Consider the following 18,715-nt stretch of genomic DNA (forward strand, 5'->3'; position numbering starts at 1 on the left):
TTGTCGAAGGCTTTCTTGGCCAGAATCACTAGGATGTTGGCGTGGGTTTTCTGAGTTTGTATGGCCATGTTCCAGATGTATTTTCTCCTAATGTTTCCAGGAAGATGTAAGAAGCACAACAAGTATTGAAAAAAAATCTTTTAAGTTTCCATACTGCTATTTTCTCTAATTACTTTACCCTGCCTTTATGATTTTATGGCACAATTATGATCAATTAAAAATGAACCAAAGTAGGCCTTTTGCTCTCTGCCTTCTGTTACTAGCCAGATCAGCAAAAGCCTTGAGATTATCAACTAAGTTGTTTTTGAGGTCTTCTTGTCCCTAACCGGTACCGCGAGTCTGCCCTTTACTACTGATACAAAGCAAGAACATGGCTAAATGTTTGAGCTCTTTAAGAAAAGTAGGACAGTAAAGAAAACAATAACTGATAAGGGGAGGTTGGGCCACTAAGTTCATCGTTAGCTGACCAAATACCAGCAGCAGCAGCAGCAAAAGAAGTAGAAGAAGCAGAAGAAGAGAAACAGAAGCAGAAGCAGAAGAAGAAGAAGAAGAGTTGGATTTATATCCCGCCTTTCACTCCTGTAGGGAGACTCAAGGTGGCTTACCAGAAGCTCCTTTCCCTTCCTCTCCCCTCAACAGACACCTTGTGGGGACAGAAAATTGGGGCTGAGAGAGTTCTGAGAGAACTGTGACCCAGCCCCAGGTCCGCGCTGGCACAGGAATGTAGGAGCCAGCGGAAACACATCTGGTTCACCAAATAAGCCTCCGCACACCACTCAGGTGGAGGAGTAAGAGGCCAAACCCGGTCCTCAGGGTTAGAATCCACCTGCTCTTAACCACTACACCACGCTGAAAGAAAGTGCCGATGACAGAGATGCACCAGAAGTAGGCCTGAGGCCCAGAGATAAATTTAATATCACCGCACAATGGATTGACAAACCTGAAACGCATGGATGAGAAGGAGAGGAGAGGTATACAATGAAATAGCAGACGGATCTTCCTGTCTAACTGATGATGTTCCAGATGGCGTCCCAAATGATGCAGCTTCCGCACCTGCTGAATCTGAGCGGAATTGCCAGTGTTGTCAAAAGCAAATTGATGCTTATCCAGCTTATCCAGTCTTATAACATGACATTATGAGGTTTGCTCATATGTTCACCATAAATTCAACGCAGAAAAAACTGCAGAAACTATGTTCAGTCATGCTGAACTTTACAAGCATAGTTGTAGAAGATAACGGTGGCCCCTTCTGCGCGGCCGGCGGAAGGGATCGGGTTAGCGTAGATGACGCGGACCCGACCCCTCTGGAGACCGACCATGAGCGGTCCCCAGAACCTCCCGAGACGACGGCGTAGAGCTGCGCCCGATAGATCAGGGGTAACCTACCTTGTCCTGCGGCCCTCTGGCACGTGGCCCGAGGCCAGGGGACACGCCCCCTGCCCTAGTGACCACTCCAGAGTCGCAGGGCGGGGGGGGGATAATCCCCAGACACACCAGCGGCGCACCCTGAGGGCCATAGGCCAAATAGGTCGCCCAACCATGGGGGGAGGGAAGGCGCTGTGTAGCCGCTGCCGTTCGCTGACAGCGGCTCCAAACTGATCATTTTTCAAAAACCTTTCGCTGGAGCAAGGTGAGGTTGGAAAATGCCGGCTTTGCGCCCTTCGGGCGGCGCGGCTGCAAAGCAGATACCGCTGTGCGAACGGCTCCCTAGGAGACTGGCGTTTTTGCCATCCCCAGGCCACCGTATTCCGATCCGATGCGGAAGGGGCCATTGAAGTGTGCTTTTCCAGATGTAGAGATTGGAAAGCATATATTTTTAACACTAGTTAATGCAAACTGCACAACTGAACATTTTGTTTTCGCAGCTGAAGCATATCAAAACTCCAAACAGAATAACAGCAGCGACAAGACAGACTTGATGTCTTGTCTCTGCTTAACATAGAAACAGATTTGTTAAGCCAGATTAATTTTGAGGGCGATAAAGAGATTTTGCCACTAAAAAAGTAGGAAAAAACCTTTCTGACCATAAATACCTTTCTAACCATAACGGCTCAAGAGCCCTCGAGGGAGTAGAAGGCGGTATTGTCGCTCCATAAATAAAAAATAAAAAATAAAAAAATAAGTAAGTAAGTAGCCAACAATCGTCTTTCCACCATGAATGTTGCAATGCTACGTATCTTTAAGGTTTTAGAAAACAATGAATTAAAGTAGTTGTGGTGGGTTTCCCGGGCTGTGTGGCCGTGGTCTGGTGGATCTTGTTCCTAACGTTTCGCCTGCATCTGTAGCTGGCATCTTCAGAGGTGTATCACAGAGAGTGTGTCCAGTGAGAAGGGAATGTTTAGTGGGGTATGTATTGTCCATGTCCCAGGGTAAGGAACCAATCAGTAAGTGTTTGGGTGGAACTTGCTATGCAAAGGTGTGGTTGATAGTCTTGTATTGCGGGTGGGGTTTTGCGGGTGGGGTGCATTCACCAATACTGCTGCTGCTGCAGGCAGAGGTGGGATCCAGCAGGTTCTCACCAGTTCCCGAGAGTGGGTTACTAATTATCTGTGTGTGCCGAGAGAGGGTTGCTAATTGGGTCTGCTTTTCCGTTAGAAATTCCATTAGGTCCAAAAACCATAAAGTCCTGCTGTTTCCTATGTGGCTGGTTAGCGAAAGTAGGAAACGGGATAATTCTCCCTGTTGGGCTGTTTCAAAAACATGTTTTAGAAATACGGTCAAGTTCCTTGTTTAAGGAAAGTCTCCTTCTTTTGATTTCTAGAAACAACATTAAGTATTTGAAAGTATTAAGTATTTGACAGGCAGTCAATTAGAGGAGAAGTAGTTGTTGTTTCTGTTGGCAGTAGATGATAGGGCTTGCTATAATGAGTTTAAATTACGGACAGAAAGATACCAGCTGGAAATTAGGAACTTTTTTTTACAATAAGAGTTTTTTACAGTAACAGAGAAATTATTAATGCCCTGGCCCCGGAATGTCCGGCCACGCTCCCGTCGTGCCCCGCCCAGCCCCATTGGCGCTACGCCACTGTTTGAATCCCACCACCATGGGAACCTGTTACTAAAAATTTTGGATCCCACCACTGGCTGCAGGGCATGCAAATGTGAATCACTCCCTGGACTGATAAGCCCCACCCGCAATACAATACTATCAACTACATCTTTGCATAGCAAGTTCCACCCAAACACTTCCTGATTGGTTCCCCACCCTGGGACATGGACAATATATACCCCACTAAACATTCCCTTCTCACTGGACACACTGTGTCCAGACTTCGCTCTGTGATACACCTCTGAAGCGTCAGCCACATATACTGGCAAAACGATAGGAACCATCCACCTGACCACTATTATATCCACCACAACCAGTTGAATCCGGCCGTGAAAGCCTTCAACAATACAATGAAATAAAGGATGGTTTGTTTATGCATACGATAATGGTCTATATCTGTTTATTTGTGTGCCTGCCTATCTCTACGCAGCAAAAACAGTACATAGTTGCACAATCTTTCTTTTGTTCTGAAAAGTGTTCCAACTTGAAACATTTGAAATGATAAGTTTTAACATTGTTATTGGCATTGTTCCTTTATGGCAATTGACAATATAAACTATTGAAAATTTTCATTTTTCTACTGCCCAGCCCTAGTTACAAGCAAATAAATTGCTTTTGCTATAAAATGTTAAATAAATTAAAATTTAAAGAACAGGCTATATCAGTGATGGCGAACCTTTTCGAGACCGAGTGCCCAACCTGCAACCCAAAACCCACTTATTTATCGCAAAGTGCCAACACGGCAATTTAACCTGAATACTGAGGTTTTAGTATAGAAAAAAACGGTTGGCTCCAAGGCACGCATTACTCGGGAGTAAGCTTGGCGGTAGTCGGTGGCTTTGCTTTGAAGCAACTGTGCAACGCTTCGAACGGGTGAATCACAACCCTAGGAGGGTTTACTCAGAAGCAAGCCCCATTGCCAGCAACCGAGCTTACTCCCAGCTTACTCCCAGGTAAAGGATCACACTTTAGTTCTTTCCATGAATATCAGTAGGGTTTAACAGCGCTTAACAGGGTTACCTACACTGCTTCCCCAAAACTAGGTCTTAGGTTTAGTGCTAATAATCTCCCTGAAATAATTGCACTATTATCACATGACGAACTCTGTGCACCCGTGCCATAAGTTCGCCACCACTGGGCTATATTGTGAATATAAATTGTAAAATCTGCTCAGACTGGCTTGCAAGTAAATGGATCTTGCAAATGGAACTGTGCTTAGAGCATCAAGCAGACTCAATCCAGCCCTGGAGCTATTCTACTCTGGTTCAACAGTGCTGCTCAGTTCTTTATAAATGCCTTTTCCAAACGTAAATTGGATCAAATCACAACAAACTATGCTACAAGAAATTAGAATTCATGGCCACTAGGGGCCGCTCTGCTTCGACTCTCCTCCTGCAGACGAAATTGAATCATAACAAGCCAGCGAAGAGCGGCACTCTTTTCTTTTTTCTCCTTCGCTGCAGATTAAAAATAAAATTATAACACATGGTGGCGCTCTAGTTCCATTCTTTTCTTTCTTTCCAAGAAGTTAAAATGATTCAATTGTGGCTATCAGACTTTGATCATCCCACGAGAAGACAAGAGTCATTGAAAAAGACAATAATGCTAGGAAAAATCCAAGGGAGCCGGAAAACAGGAAGGCACAAATGTGACAGAATTATGGGTCGATTATATGCTGGTGTTGTGACCCGCAGCAAGGGTATATTTACTGTGCTGTGCCTTGCAGTGAGAGTATAGTTTCCGCAGGGTGGAGATTTCTGTACTGACTCCATCCAAGTTCTGTCCGCTGCCTGCACGGAGGCATGCAAACGCCCCGATGGCAACGCAGGTTACTTTGTCCCAACTGCAACCTGCTGTACTTTGCCTGTGCGGAGGGGGCCTCAATGTAAGAGCAGAAGGAGGTAAAGATAAAAAGTGTAGAGCCCGGAAAGGGGGGGGGGGCAGCGTATTAAATTGAATAAATAAAAAACCAGCTGTGATTCCCATCACAAAACAATAAAATCAGCAGATACACATAACAGATGTCGAGAGAGGTTAGAGGTTCAAACGGATAAATAGTATGAAGTAGTTTATGGTTTTGCTAATCTATTCTCTCATCTTCCCTTGTCTGTAATTAATAATTCCATTGGTTTATGACCGCGTTCACTGCTAACCTTCCTACCTTTACTCATTCAGTAAACTGAGAATTTAGGGGTGTGGTCATAAAGAGGACCTCAACCTACCACTTATTAGTATGTGGGCTCCCAGTAGGGGCCATCCTCTCTCTGATATTGTTCCACATTTATATGCACCCTCTTGCCAAGTTGATCCGGAGTTTTGGGCTGGGGTATTATCAGCCTACTGATGCCACCTAGACATATCTGTGGATGGACGGCTGACTGGATACTGTCTCAGATATTTTGGCCAGTGGCTAGGCTGGGGAGGCATAAATGGGGGTTGCCAGTTGCCGGCCGTCAAGAGTCTAGGTGTGATCCTTCACGCTTCCTTATCTATGGAGGTTTATGTCACAAATGTTGCCTTCCTGACTTTTCACCACCTTCACCCGGTGAGACTATCGGAACCCTACCTGTCCCAAACCAACCTGGCCACAGTAATCCACAAATGGTCACCTCCAGTAGATCCAGTGGTGGGATCCAAAAATTTTAGTAACAGGTTCCCATGGTGGTGGGATTCAAACTGTGGCATAGCGTCAATGGGGCTGGAAGGAGGAACGCAGCGAGCGTGGCCGAGCGACTCAGGGGCATTCCCCTGGGAAGGGCTGTAGCAAGGAGGCAGCCGCTGCACGCGATCCTTGGGCAGGAGGCGAATGCCTTGAGGCGCGGAAAGCACCTGCGCCGCGCGCCGATTCACCTCCTGCTAGACTGCTTCAAGTTCTGCGCGCTACTGCTGAGAGGAGGGGCGTAACTAAGGCAAAAATCACGTGGCAAAATCACCCATTAGTCACCCGCTCTCGGCACACACAAATAATTAGTAACCTACTCTCGGGAACCTGTGAGAACCCGCTGGATCCCACCTCTGAGTAGATCCACAGTGATTCAGTAGATCCAGTGATCCACAAATGGTGACCACTAGTAGATTGGACTACTGAAACTCACTCAATGCAGGACTGCTCTGGGGCCTGCTCTGGAAACTCCAGCTGGTGCAAAATGCAGCGCCCCAGGTCTTCGACGGGACCCCGTGGCAGACACACATGCAGCTGGTGCTCTACCAGCTGCATTTTGCTCCAGGTGGCGTACTGAATCAAGTTCAGGGTTCTGGCACTTACTCTATACAACCTGGAGCCATTATATCTATGACACCGCTTCTCCCAGTACTTCCCCTTACGAGCATTACGCTCAGCTAACAACAATCTGCTGATAATCCCTGATCCGAACGTTATCTGGCTGGCCTCAACCAGGGCCAGGGCTTTTTCGGCCTTGGCCCCCCAGCCTTGCAGAGAGCTCTGTCCAGTGAGACCCTGGACCCTGCAGCACAATCAGAAGTGATGAGCAGCCCGAGCCAGTCATGTTCATGTTGTTAGGGCTACTGGTGTACTTCCTTATACAGCTTCCAGTTCTCATCTAGCACATTGCAGCAGTGGCGTAGGAGCAGCAGTTACATAGGAGGTTAAGAGCTCGTGTATCTAATCTGGAGGAACCGGGTTTGATTCCCAGCTCTGCCACCTGAGCTGTGGAGGCTTCTCTGGGGAATTCAGATTAGCCTGGGCACTCCCACACACGCCAGCTGGGTGACCTTGGGCTAGTCACAGTTCTTCTGAGCTCTCTCAGCCCCACCTACCTCACAGGATGTTTGTTGTGAGGGGGGAAGGGAAAGGAGATTTTAAGCCCCTTTGAGTCTCCTGCAGGAGAGAAAGGGGGATATAAATCCAAACTCTTCTTCTTCTTCTTCTAGTCCTACGCTGGCCATTTTCACAAAACTGTTTCCTGGATTGGGATGTTGTGGGGTTTCCAAGCTGTATGGATGTGTTCCAGCAGCCTTTTCTGCTGACATTTTGCCTGCATCTGTGGCTGGCATCTTCAGAGGATCTAATGGTAGTAAATGGCGGATGCAGGCAAAACGTCAGAAGAAAATGCTGCTGGAACACGGCCATACAGCCCAGAAACCCCACAACACCCCAGCAATTCCGGCCGTGAAAGCCTTTGACAATGCATTGTTTCCTGGATTGTTTGCTGTTCTTATTATTGGTTCCTTCTATTTGCATGTTTCACAAAACGAAATGCTTGGATCGGCGCTTTTCTTTGCCACAGCAATGAAGAGAGGCTTTGCAAGAGATGAGATGCACCAGATGAAAATGTAAACTGATGTAGCACGGCACCGTCTCTGCCTAACCTATATAATTGAGAGCAAAATGGCGTAAGCTGCTTTAAGTCTCCATTTCGGGACAAAGACAGCGTATAAATGAACTAAACAAATGAATTAAATTCATCAGAACCTCAAATTCATTTCAAAAGTCGGGAAATTTCTGGAGAGTTGCCAGAGGAACCTGGGAAACGCAGGGTTTTGAAAGAGGAGGGATCTCAATATACTGTAGAGTCTATCCGCCACAACAGCAGCCATTTTCACCAGGGATATCCGTTACAATTCCAGTCCTCCAGACCTCACCTGGAGGTTGGCAACCAGTACCAGTCATCGCTGTTGAGCTAAGCAAGGGCCCCTCTGAATAGCAAGATAGGATAGCAAGATAAGCTCTGCATGAGAGGATACGATAAGCAAGATAAGCTCTGCATGAGAGCACCTGCAAATCAGAAGAGGAAAACTGCCATGCTTTTTTTTCGGGGAAGACACACCGCCCAGAAACATGGAGCTTTGTGCGTATTTATTCCGGATGATGAATCCTTAACTGATAAACCTAATTATTAAAATTACAGTATTATGCTCTTCCCATTGATTTGTTCCCGACCCTTTAAGAAAATGCTACGAATTCAAACGCAGTTGGTGACGTTGATCGTGCGGGATCGCCTCATAGAGATAGCCTCGCCCCTTCTTTATACGCGTGCGCAGTTAAAGCTCGACTCCGACATCGGCTCTGCAAAAAGCACGTTAGGCGAGGACGCCAGTACGCATGCGCGCTCATTCCCGGTCACTTGAGGTAACTTCTACCCGGAGGCCCTTGCGCTCTTCCGGGATGGGTTGGCGCTGAAGCTTTCAGCGAGCGCTGCGCATGCGTTGAGCTTAGACTCTTTGCGCATGTGTGGCGCAGGAAGGCCTTTTTGTTTCCGCACTTACGCAGTCGGCCTTAACAGGAGGCGTACAAGTTCCGTGCGCATGCCTACTAACAAGGGAGTGATTGTGAGCCTCGTGAGGGCGTGGCAGAGAGGCGGGGCAAGCCGGGGGAGGGCGTGCTGGTGCAACCCCAGTACGCGTGCGCGGTGCCGGCCTGTCAGGCTCGGAAGGACAGGACGGCGCGTGCGCACTCCCCTCCCTCCCTCGGCGATTTGGGGCGGTGCCTCTTTCGCAGAAACCCGTCAGGCGAGTTGCGTGCGCATGCGCTTCTGCAGCCAGCCGCCGCCGTGGGCTCCGGCCAGGGGAGTTTTGTGAGGGAAGAGGCGAGGCGGGGAGGCCGCCCCTCCAGAGCCCCGCGGACGGGCCGAGAAGCGGCGCCGGCGCGGACCCAGGTAACGGGAGGGCGGGTGGGAGGAGCGAGGCCCGCCGCCCCTTCCCCCCCTCCGCCGCCGCCGCCTCACGGCGCCGTTGCCTGACCGGCCGCCGCTCTCCTTTCTCGCCCCTCAGCCGCCCGCGAGAGCCGTTGGACGCCCCTGAGGGAGGAGCCGGGGGGGGCACCAGAGCCTGGCAGGCGCCGGGACCTCCCGCCCTTCGGAGGACACGCCCTTCGGCGGACACGCCCCGCCCCCTTTTGCTGTGTCTTCGGGGCGCCTTCCACGTGGGACTCCTCGGGGCAGAGCCTGTCGGCGCCACCCCCAGCGGAGCTCTGCTTGGGGAGGGGGCGCCTCCTCTCCCTTCCCCACCCCTTTCGGGGACGCCCACTGGCCGGCCTCCACGGCTGCCGTGCTTCTGGGCCCCCCACGTGGTGCCCTGCGTGGGCCTCCCCTCACCCGGCCCCCCTGACCCCCGCCCTCCCGTGGATGCCGGCGTCCCCCCACCCGCCGCCACCATGGGCAAGGTGCTGTCCAAGATCTTCGGCAACAAGGAGATGCGGATCCTGATGCTGGGCCTGGACGCGGCGGGCAAGACCACCATCCTGTACAAGCTGAAGCTGGGCCAGGCGGTCACCACCATCCCCACCGTGGGCTTCAACGTGGAGACGGTGACGTACAAGAACGTCAAGTTCAACGTGTGGGACGTCGGGGGCCAGGACAAGATCCGGCCGCTGTGGCGGCACTACTACACGGGCACACAAGGCCTGATCTTCGTGGTGGACTGCGCCGACCGGGACCGCATCGACGAGGCCCGGCAGGAACTGCACCGCATCATCAACGACCGGGAGATGCGCGACGCCATCATCCTCATCTTCGCCAACAAGCAGGACCTTCCGGACGCCATGAAGCCGCACGAGATCCAAGAGAAATTGGGCCTGACGCGGATCAGGGATAGGAATTGGTATGTTCAGCCGTCCTGCGCCACCTCGGGTGACGGACTCTATGAAGGGCTGACATGGCTAACATCTAACTATAAATCCTAATGGTTACTGAAACAAAACACTATTATTAGTCTTCAAGAGAGTTTAGAGGAGGAAAAATAAATACTGTGTGGCTTCACAGAAAAGAATTCTTCTTCATACTAAAATGTTCAAAAATTAAGCATCTGTAGGATTATGATGATTGCTCACCCTTTTTTCAGTTACCGCCCTCTTCTTCTGCGCACTTCACTGGATCTCCAGTTTAATGCAATTCTTGCTTGGTGTTAAGATGCTCTAGTCTGCAGCTGTGACTGAACACAAGCATTTTGTTTCTGTGGCAGACTTCCGAAAAGCGAGGGGACCAGAGGGATTGCACAGGTTATATAGCCCTTGTCCTAATAGTTTGACTTAATTTGTTTGACTACAGGGGCTGAGATATCCCTTTTTTTAATATATGCTTTCTGATTCTACTTCTCTTCCCACCCCCCTCCGTTATCATCAGCTGTAGATTTGCTTCTTTTTGCATCCTGGCAGAATATGTTGGTAGGTCTCTGTTATCTAGTAAACTGCAAAGCATTGCTTCTGAACAAACCGCATCCTGTCCTCTTTACGGCAAAAGTTTACTTGTAATTACGAGGAGGATTAAAACGTTGATCTCGCTTATCTGGTAATGGGTAGTTAGAAAGATACTATTTGGAACAAAGATATGGGTTCTTATTGGACCAGGTGCTTACTAGGCCTGAGATTAACTAACGTAAGAACCGTGTCAAAATGTTAGCTGTAGAGAGTGATGAACCAAGCTACCATGCATGAATTAGGGTGCAAATAAGTTCCATTCTAAATAGCAACCACATACAGGACGATTGAAGACTGCTGTCGAACCTGTAATTCCTGTATTTTATAGTGTAAGGTTAATTTTTCAGCTGCCATATTAACTAGCTACATGACTCTTGGTGCAAAAATGTTTTCTTTCCATAAGACACAGCAATAATTTGTACGGATCACTGTGGGACGTGTGAAGGTTTTTCTGAAACACATGCACGCCTGTAGTCGACTTGAATGTTAGAACTATTCCTGTCTTAACAGTTGAGATGAAAATGGCAGTATCATAATTGGTCTGAGAGCTTCTTAGAACTTTAGGTTAAATATTTTTAGATATCTCTCTCTCTCTCTCTTTTGGCTTCTAAGACACATCTATGCTAACTTGGCATCTGCTCCTGTATCATGATTTGAACTCATCGTTCTTAGAACGCATTATAACGTATCAAAACGATAGCGAGGGTGTGAGGACCGGACCCTGTTTTGCTGGTGCCATTAACTGAAACGAAATAGCTGAGTGGCTGATGTCTGGCGACTCCATCTCTTTCATTCCCTACAGAACTACTCAGGCAGGTAGCCACAGCCAAGCTCTGGGCTTCTGCTCTAGTCGTACTTTATTTGATCTGGGTCGGGCTCCTTGTCGATGCAGTTCTATGCAAAGTTATTCCTCTCTAAACCAACTGAACTCAATAGGCTCAGAGTGGACTAACTGCTTAGGATTGCCAGGTAACTTTTCTAAAGCCCTTGGGAAGAGTAGTTACTCAGTAGGGGAGTGAAGAGTGAGCGAACGACTATGAATGTAAACTTCCAGGTTTCGTTTTTCAAGGGCAGGCAGGCGTCTTTTGCCATATCACACTTTTTTTGTTTTTTTGCATGTGTCTGATTTTCAGTTGTGTGTGGTAGGGGGTGGGGAAATGATTGTGAATTCAGGTTAGCATCAAAATGGTTTCAATCAAGTATTAATACTGGGTGCAAAAAAAATGTAAAGCAGCTGGTTCTTATTCAGCCTTAAGGATTAATTTCAGATTTCCTCAAGGAGTAAAACTCGTCGTGAGGAATTTTAGGAATGTATTGCTACAAAACCAGAAGAAAATTGCTTTTTTAAAAAATGGGTATAAGTTTAAAATTGGGGCATTATGCTACACTTCTGCAGTGTTGATTTTGCTGTTTAAAAATTGTGGATTCTATTGCTTGTACCAAAGATGTTTAACAGGGACAAAAGTAATGAGGAATTCACTTCTTAAAACTGAATCCTTCGCATCACTTAACAGAAAAATAACTTGGACTCTAATTCTGAATATGCTTATACTGTAGCGCCTTTTTCCTTTTTAAGTGTCCCAAATCTAGTGGGAATGTTTACTCAAAATTAAGAGTCAGAACAACAAAATTAAATTGGTTTTAAGAAATGCATCAGTTGTTCAGAAACAGTTCTACTAAAGTAAAAAAAAGAAGTGAACTAAATTGCTACTTTTTAGCTGTGTTGAAAAACTAATTCTTTTCTAGGCAACTTTGTTGAAGAATGGGGGATACAAAACAAAAAAAGTCTGTAAACCATTAACCATTTTCTTCTGGAATAATTAAAGCCAAGCACAAAGTAGTTGCCTACACTGGAAAACTTGAAGATCTGTTCATGGTTCTCAAAACTTTGTTGTAAATCTTAATTGCAGTGAAAACATGGCTGGTTTTACCTTTGGTGTTGAATTTATTGTATCCTTTTCAATAAACCGGGGCAGAATCAAATCATCCTACAACTTCTGCGTTAAGTGGAATTCCTAACTGCGTACTTCTTTTTGATTCCTCTGGGTATATCAGTTTTGTGGGTTAAACGAATAAACTTTTTAATGAAAGTCTCCAGTTTGGGTGAACACTGTGAAGTTGAGTGAAATGTGTGGCAAGTGCATCAAATAACTTTTCCTACTGAGCTAAATTGGCAAAGGGTCCCTTTTTTAAACATCCTCCTTAAAAGAACCAGAGTTTTGTCGTTCTGGTTTCCACTTCGGCATCAGAACAATGGCTTTAAGCATTCATCCCCATCTTGCAAGATTAAATGCCATCTCTAAGGTTTCCGGTTCTTTTTTTAAAAAAAGGTGGTTCAGTATATCCGAGTTCTATGTTCATGTGACTCTATAAAGTGCAACTGAGTACATTTTTGAATGGCGTTAACTGTGTCTGATAAGTGAATGAGTCTGTAGACTGTGATCTCCCTGAATAAAATAAACAGGGTTTTTTGTGTTTGCGGTATGGTTGTAGTGTTGGTTTAAAAAAAAACCTAATAAGCAGAAAATAAAGCGATTATACAGTGCAGTTCTCCTGTTATGATTGTATGTAAGAGAACAATGGGTAACAAAATGCCAGCTCCTGGAAGTTTGCTTCCTCTAGCAGGTTTTGAAAAGTTCACCTCAAGGATGTTTCCTGATGGAACGAGGGTCTTGGGGACTTATTGTTAGCTGAACTATAACTTAATTAGCTGTTCAGTGCAAGAGAACCTCTGATTCCACATCCTGTTCTCCAGCTAATCAAACATACACAGTAACATGGAATGCCGTCTTAAGGATCGTAAAAAGTATGCATAGCAGCAAAAGAAAATTGGAATAAGTTATTTACTCCAGATATATTGGAGTAAGTTATTTAAGAGCCCTGTGGCACAGAGTGATAAGCTGCAGGACTGCCGTTCAAGCTCTGCTCATGTTCAATCCCGACGGCAGTCTGTTTCAGGTAGTCCAGGGGCTTCAGATGTTCATGGACTACAATTCCCATCAGCCCCTGCTGGCATGGCCAAATCTAAGAAGCAGAAAATAAAGTGACTCTACAATACAGTTTTCCTGTTGTGATTGTACATAAGAGAACGATGGGTAACAAAATGCCAGCTCCCGGAAGTTTACTTCCAATTGGCCATGCCAGCAGGGGCCAATGGGAATTGTAGTCCATGAACATCTGAAGCATCAGAGTTGGACACCTCTGAAGTCGCCGGACCAAGGTTAACTCAGCCCCACCCTTCCGAAATCAATAAACTGAGTATCCAGCTTCGCTGGGGGTGAAGTGTAGATGGCTGTGGAAGGCAAATGGCTAACTACTTTGTAAACGAAGTCTGCCTAGCAACCATCATGATGTGACATCATCCTGTGGGTCAGTGATGCTCCAGTGCATGCACAGGGGGTTACCTTTGCCTTTTGAAAAAGCCATTTAATCAACAGGAGGGACGTTGTCTCGGGGTGGAGCTTCTGCTTGGAATGTAGAAGGTCCCAGGTCGAACCTCAGGCACCTCCAGCTCAAAGTCAGGCAGTACATCGCACAACAGGGAGCCGCTGTCAATCTGAGTGGGCCACCTTGACCTTGATGGACCAGTGGTCTGATTCATTAAAAGGCACCTTGATGTGTTCAGCAGCTCGGAAGGAAGAATGGCCTGGAAGAGGAAGGCACGTTTCAAAAAGAGGTTGGAAAATATGAATAATACCAAGCAAAAAACGTCAAGGTTCTGTGATGGAAACCTCAGAAAGGGATACCAAAGAATGAAACCTGCAAAGCTCATTTTGCTACCAGGGAGCAATAAAAGGGTAACTCGTGGTTTGAGCAGCATATCCTGTCAGCTTCTAGAACTGGATCCCTGCAGTCTCGTTCTGTGCACGTTTAATTGTGAGTGGCTGTGCCTACAACCGCAGTCTGCATGGCTGGCTTTGAGGGAACCCAGTGATGGTGCAACTGAGTTAACGTTGTGTGAGATTCATGCAGATAGATATGAGGTTAAGCAAAAATGGGAGTATTGTCAAAGGCTTTCACGGCCGGAATCACAAGGGTGTTGTGGGTTTTCCAGGTTGTATGGCCGTGTTCCAGTAGCAGTTTCTCCTGACGTTTCTCCTGACGCTACCAGCCACAGATGCAGGCGAAACATCAGGAGAAAATGCTACTGGAATACGGCCATATAAGCCAGGAAACCCACAACACCCTAAAAAATGGGAGGTGGTTCTTTGGAGAGGCATTTGGGCCTGGCAGTTGCCACGGTACTTTAAGCCAGTTCCAAAACCACTTTCGTGGCTCTGTTTACCTTATTCGCAGACCTGTAAAAAGGTACCGTATATACTCGCATATAAGTCGAATTTTTCGGCACATTTTTTGTGCTGAAAAAGCCCCCCTTGACTTATACGCGAGTCAGGTGTATTTAAAAAAATATTTTAGGGTTTTTACTTTGTCGGCCGTCAGGGGGCACAGTTTTTAGGCTAGCGGCACCAGAATTTCAGGGATTTTTCAAGAGACTCTCCTAATGATACCACCCAAGTCTGGTAAAGTTTGGTTTAGGGGGTCCATAAAGAGGGTGCCCCATCCCCCATTGTTTCCAATGGGAGCTAATAGTAGATGGGGCTACATTTTGAGGGCCCATAACTTTGGACCCCCTGAACCAAACTTCACCAAACCTGGGTGGTATCATCAGGATAATCTCTTGCTGATGCCAGCCAGGTTTGGTGATGTTTGGTTTAGGGGGTCCAAAGGTATGGACCCCGAAGGGGGTGCCCCATCCCCCATTGTTTCCAATGGGAGCTAATTGTAGATGGGGCTACATTTTGAGGGTCCATAACTTTGGACTCCCTGAACCAAACTTCACCAAACCTGGCTGGTATCATCAGGAGGGTCTCCTAAAGATACTCTGAAATTTTGGTACTCCTAACATAGACATTCCTTCCCTGACCAAAAATCCAGTTTTGAAGGATTTTCTACCTTTCTTTTAGCTTTAAGTTACTGGGTTGAGCTAAGGTTTTTGAACTTTTAAAGTTATTGTTGAGACCATATTGTTTCTGTTGACTCCCTTTTCCACTTACAGAGCTAGTTTACTGTTTTTCTTTGAAATAAATATTCAAAAATAATTAACCTACTGATGCCTCAATTAATGTAACTTTATTGGTATCTATTTTTATTTTTGAAATTTACCAGTAGCTGCTGCATTTCCTACCCTCGACTCATATGCGAGTCAATAAGTTTTCCCAGTTTTTTTGTGGTAAAATTAGGTGCCTCGACTTATATGCGGGTCGACTTATACACAAGTATATACGGTAAATAGATTTTGGCCAGCTGACCAAATTGCTCAACTTTTAAATATATGATTGCTTTGTGAATTGCTTCCATACTCAAAAGGAACATCGAAATGTCAAAGTTAAAGCTGGAAGAGTTTCTACTGTGTCATCCACTCAGTTGAACATGAATATTGTTTTGTTCGTGAATTGTCTTCTCCCATACAAATACAGGGCTTCGTCCAAGTGAATGTTCTGAAAATGTTAAAAATGTAACCTCCATTGTCAGTGACAATTCCAGAGCCAAATGGGAAAGATCAGAGTTTTAAGCAGGAGCCGAGTCGTACTTTGTAAACCAAACTTATTTCTTGGAAATCAGAGTGCTGTGTTGGTTTTGAATACAAGAACGCCATTTGCCCAGAAACCTTTCTAATCTCTAGGAAGGTTTTGTAACTTGATGTAAAAAAAAATTAACTCAAGTCCTGTCTAATTGGAGTTGTATGGTGTGAGAGAAAGTTCTGAATTACACAGCTTTTGGGATAAGAACCGCACAAAACAGGAAACCATCCCTAGTGCTTTTTAATATAAACTTTGTGTACTGAAGACATCCCATGTTGGGATACTCCCTTACGCGTAAGCCTCTCCAATTTCACAAGGAATAATTAAGCAGTTCTTCATTACGTCCCGTCAGATGTGCCAACACTCCACTGGAAATGTATTGCATTTGGGTTACAGTTAGTTTATGCAGACTTTTTTCCCATCTGGTGAATGGTGATTCTGAATTTGCACATCCTGCTTACCATTTCATACAGCGGTCAAGAAGAAGAAGAAGAGTTTGGATTTATATCCCCCCTTTCTCTCCTGCAGGAGACTCAACGGGGCTTACAATCTCCTTGCCCTTCCCCCCTCACAACAAACACCCTGTGAGGTGGGTGGGGCTGAGAGAGCTCCGAGAAGCTGTGACTAGCCCAAGGTCACCCAGCTGGTGTGTGTGGGAGTGTACAGGCAAATCTGAATTCCCCAGATAAACCTCCACAGCTCAGGCGGCAGAGCTGGGAATCAAACCCGGTTCCTCCAGATTAGATACACAAGCTCTTAACCTCCTACGTCATTGCTGCTCCACATGCGTGGAGGTACATGCGTGCCTCTGAGAACTGCCCCCTGATTGTGGTGGGTCACTTCTGAGATCCAGCGTGGTGTCATGGTTAAGAGCAGGTGAATTCTAATCTGGAGAACCGGGTTTGATTCCCTATCCCTCACCTGAGTGGCAGAGGCTTATCTGGTGAACCAGATGTGTTTCCATACTCCTGCATTCCTGCTGGGTGACCTTGGGCCCGTCATGGTTCTCTCAGAACTCTCCCAGCCCCACCAACTTCACAAGGTGTCCTCTGTGGGGAGAGGAAGGGGAAGGAGCTTGTGGAGGACTGGGGAATCAAACCTGGTTCTCCAGATTAGTGTCTGCCACTCTTAACCGCTAAACCACAGTGGCTCGTGTAGTGCAGTCTGACTAGTAAACTCAGTTTGTCAGGACAGAATTCGACCTCTTGAGACAGGAAAAACGGAGCCCCGTGGCCTTGTCTTCTCTTTAACCCATTTAGACCAGGAATTGCCACCTGAACCAGGTGATACATTCTGTTCCACTGCGGAGTTGTTTTTTTCCACGTTTTTCCTGGTTTCTGATGTTAGCTTTCCTGGTATCGTCATTCAAATCTATTGTGTTTTTTTTAGCCTGCTGTTGACTTCCCTCCCTGTAATTGTCTTTATTGCAGAATTCATAGAGTGCCGTTAAGACAATCTCTCACTCTGACAAAGAGAGCGTTGACTCCCAAAAGTTTATTCCTTGTAAACCTTGTTGAACTTTAAGGTGGTCGCGGACTTGAATCTTGCTCCCACCGTGGTTATCTTTTTTGTGCGTCGACACTGCGAGCATACATGAGCTGAAGGCACTGGATGTTCTTTGCGTTCCTGTTTGTGGAGGTTTGCTGTGCCACAAACCAGTCACCTGAATTCTGAAGGACAATAAAAGTAAAAGTTAGTTTTAATTTACTTAAATTTAATCACATTTAATAGGCAGCCCCTCCCCTTTCCGAGCTATCGGAGTGAGGTGGACCGACTGCTCTCATGGTGCAGGGAAAATAACCTGGTCCTTAATACTAACAAGACAAAGGAACTTATAGTGGACTATAGAAGGAATAGCTCAGAAATACAGCCCTTGACTATAAATGGAGATCAAGTAGAGCGGGTGGCTAGTCTTAAATTTCTGGGCGTCATGATTAAAGAGGACTTGACCTGGGGCGTACAGACTGCCGCGGTGGTTAAGAAGGCCCAGCAAAGACTGTACTAGCTAAGACTGTTAAGGAAACAACAACTGAAATGGAAAACTCCTTGGTGTCCCTTTTACGCTGTGCTATAGAGAGTGTCTTAACCGACTGCATCTGTGTATGGTTCTCCAGTTGCACAGTGGCCCGGATAGGAGAGAGAGCTCAAGGAGTGATCACACTACTGCTCAGAGGATTATCGGCTGCCCTCTCCCCTCCTTGGAGAAGAACTCTATAATTCCCGAAGCCTAAAGAAAGCCCACAATATTCTGAGAGACCCGTCTCCTCCAGCACACTCTCTTTTGAACTGTTACCATCCGGCAGACGATACAGGTCTATCAAAACTAGGACAAAGAGGCTTAGAGACAGCTTCTACTCTAGAGCTGTGGCTATGCTGAACTCATGGTTGACTTCGTGTTGATGTGTTTGGGGCTGTGTAGGGATGGGTGGAGGAAGGGGAAAGTGAGGATGGGGTATGAGTCTGAAATTGTGTGCATCGAGGAATGCTGCTGTAAATTTCGTTGTGCGTTCACAATGACAATAAAATGCTTATGCTTGGGATGGCCTACAAGATAGTTTAAAATACATATAAATCAGACATCTATTTTTTTTGGAAAAAAACACATTCCATCAATTCAATATTTCAGCTGATCCTAACAGGGTGTAGAATACACCAATGTCCCAGCAAGTGGGGAGAGAAAATAGGGGGGAGGGGAGGGGAAGAAGAAAAGGAGGGGAGGGGAGCCAGATGGTATTATAGTTGCCTCAACCATATGCCCGGTGGAACAGCTCTGTCTTACAGGCCCTGTGAAATTGCAAAGGATCCCGCAGAGCCCCGGTTTCACCAGACGGAGCGTTTCACCCGACCGGGGCCAGTGTCGCCAAAGGAAGATGGTTATGCAGGATCAGTATATTTTATCTGTGACACAGTATTGCCAAAATCACCTGCCTG

The 18,715-nt window shown here is 46.5% G+C and overlaps 1 protein-coding gene across 1 annotated transcript; it reads left to right on the forward strand.

Annotated features, from left to right (window-relative positions):
- Positions 1–8,579: 8,579 nt before the first annotated feature.
- LOC125427093 (ADP-ribosylation factor 6) lies at positions 8,580–9,967 on the forward strand. The gene has a single exon (XM_048486127.1). The coding sequence runs from the start codon at positions 9,162–9,164 to the stop codon at positions 9,687–9,689; it is 528 nt and encodes a 175-aa protein (XP_048342084.1). The 5' UTR covers positions 8,580–9,161; the 3' UTR covers positions 9,690–9,967.
- The last annotated feature ends 8,748 nt before the right edge of the window (positions 9,968–18,715 follow it).

Source organism: Sphaerodactylus townsendi, linkage group LG02 (genome assembly GCF_021028975.2).
Source record: "Sphaerodactylus townsendi isolate TG3544 linkage group LG02, MPM_Stown_v2.3, whole genome shotgun sequence".
NCBI lineage: Eukaryota > Metazoa > Chordata > Lepidosauria > Squamata > Sphaerodactylidae > Sphaerodactylus > Sphaerodactylus townsendi.

What these genes read in the sequence shown, in the direction of transcription:
- LOC125427093 (XM_048486127.1), top strand. Translation starts at nt 9,162, where the DNA reads ATGGGCAAGGTGCTGTCCAAGATCTTCGGCAACAAGGAGATGCGGATC.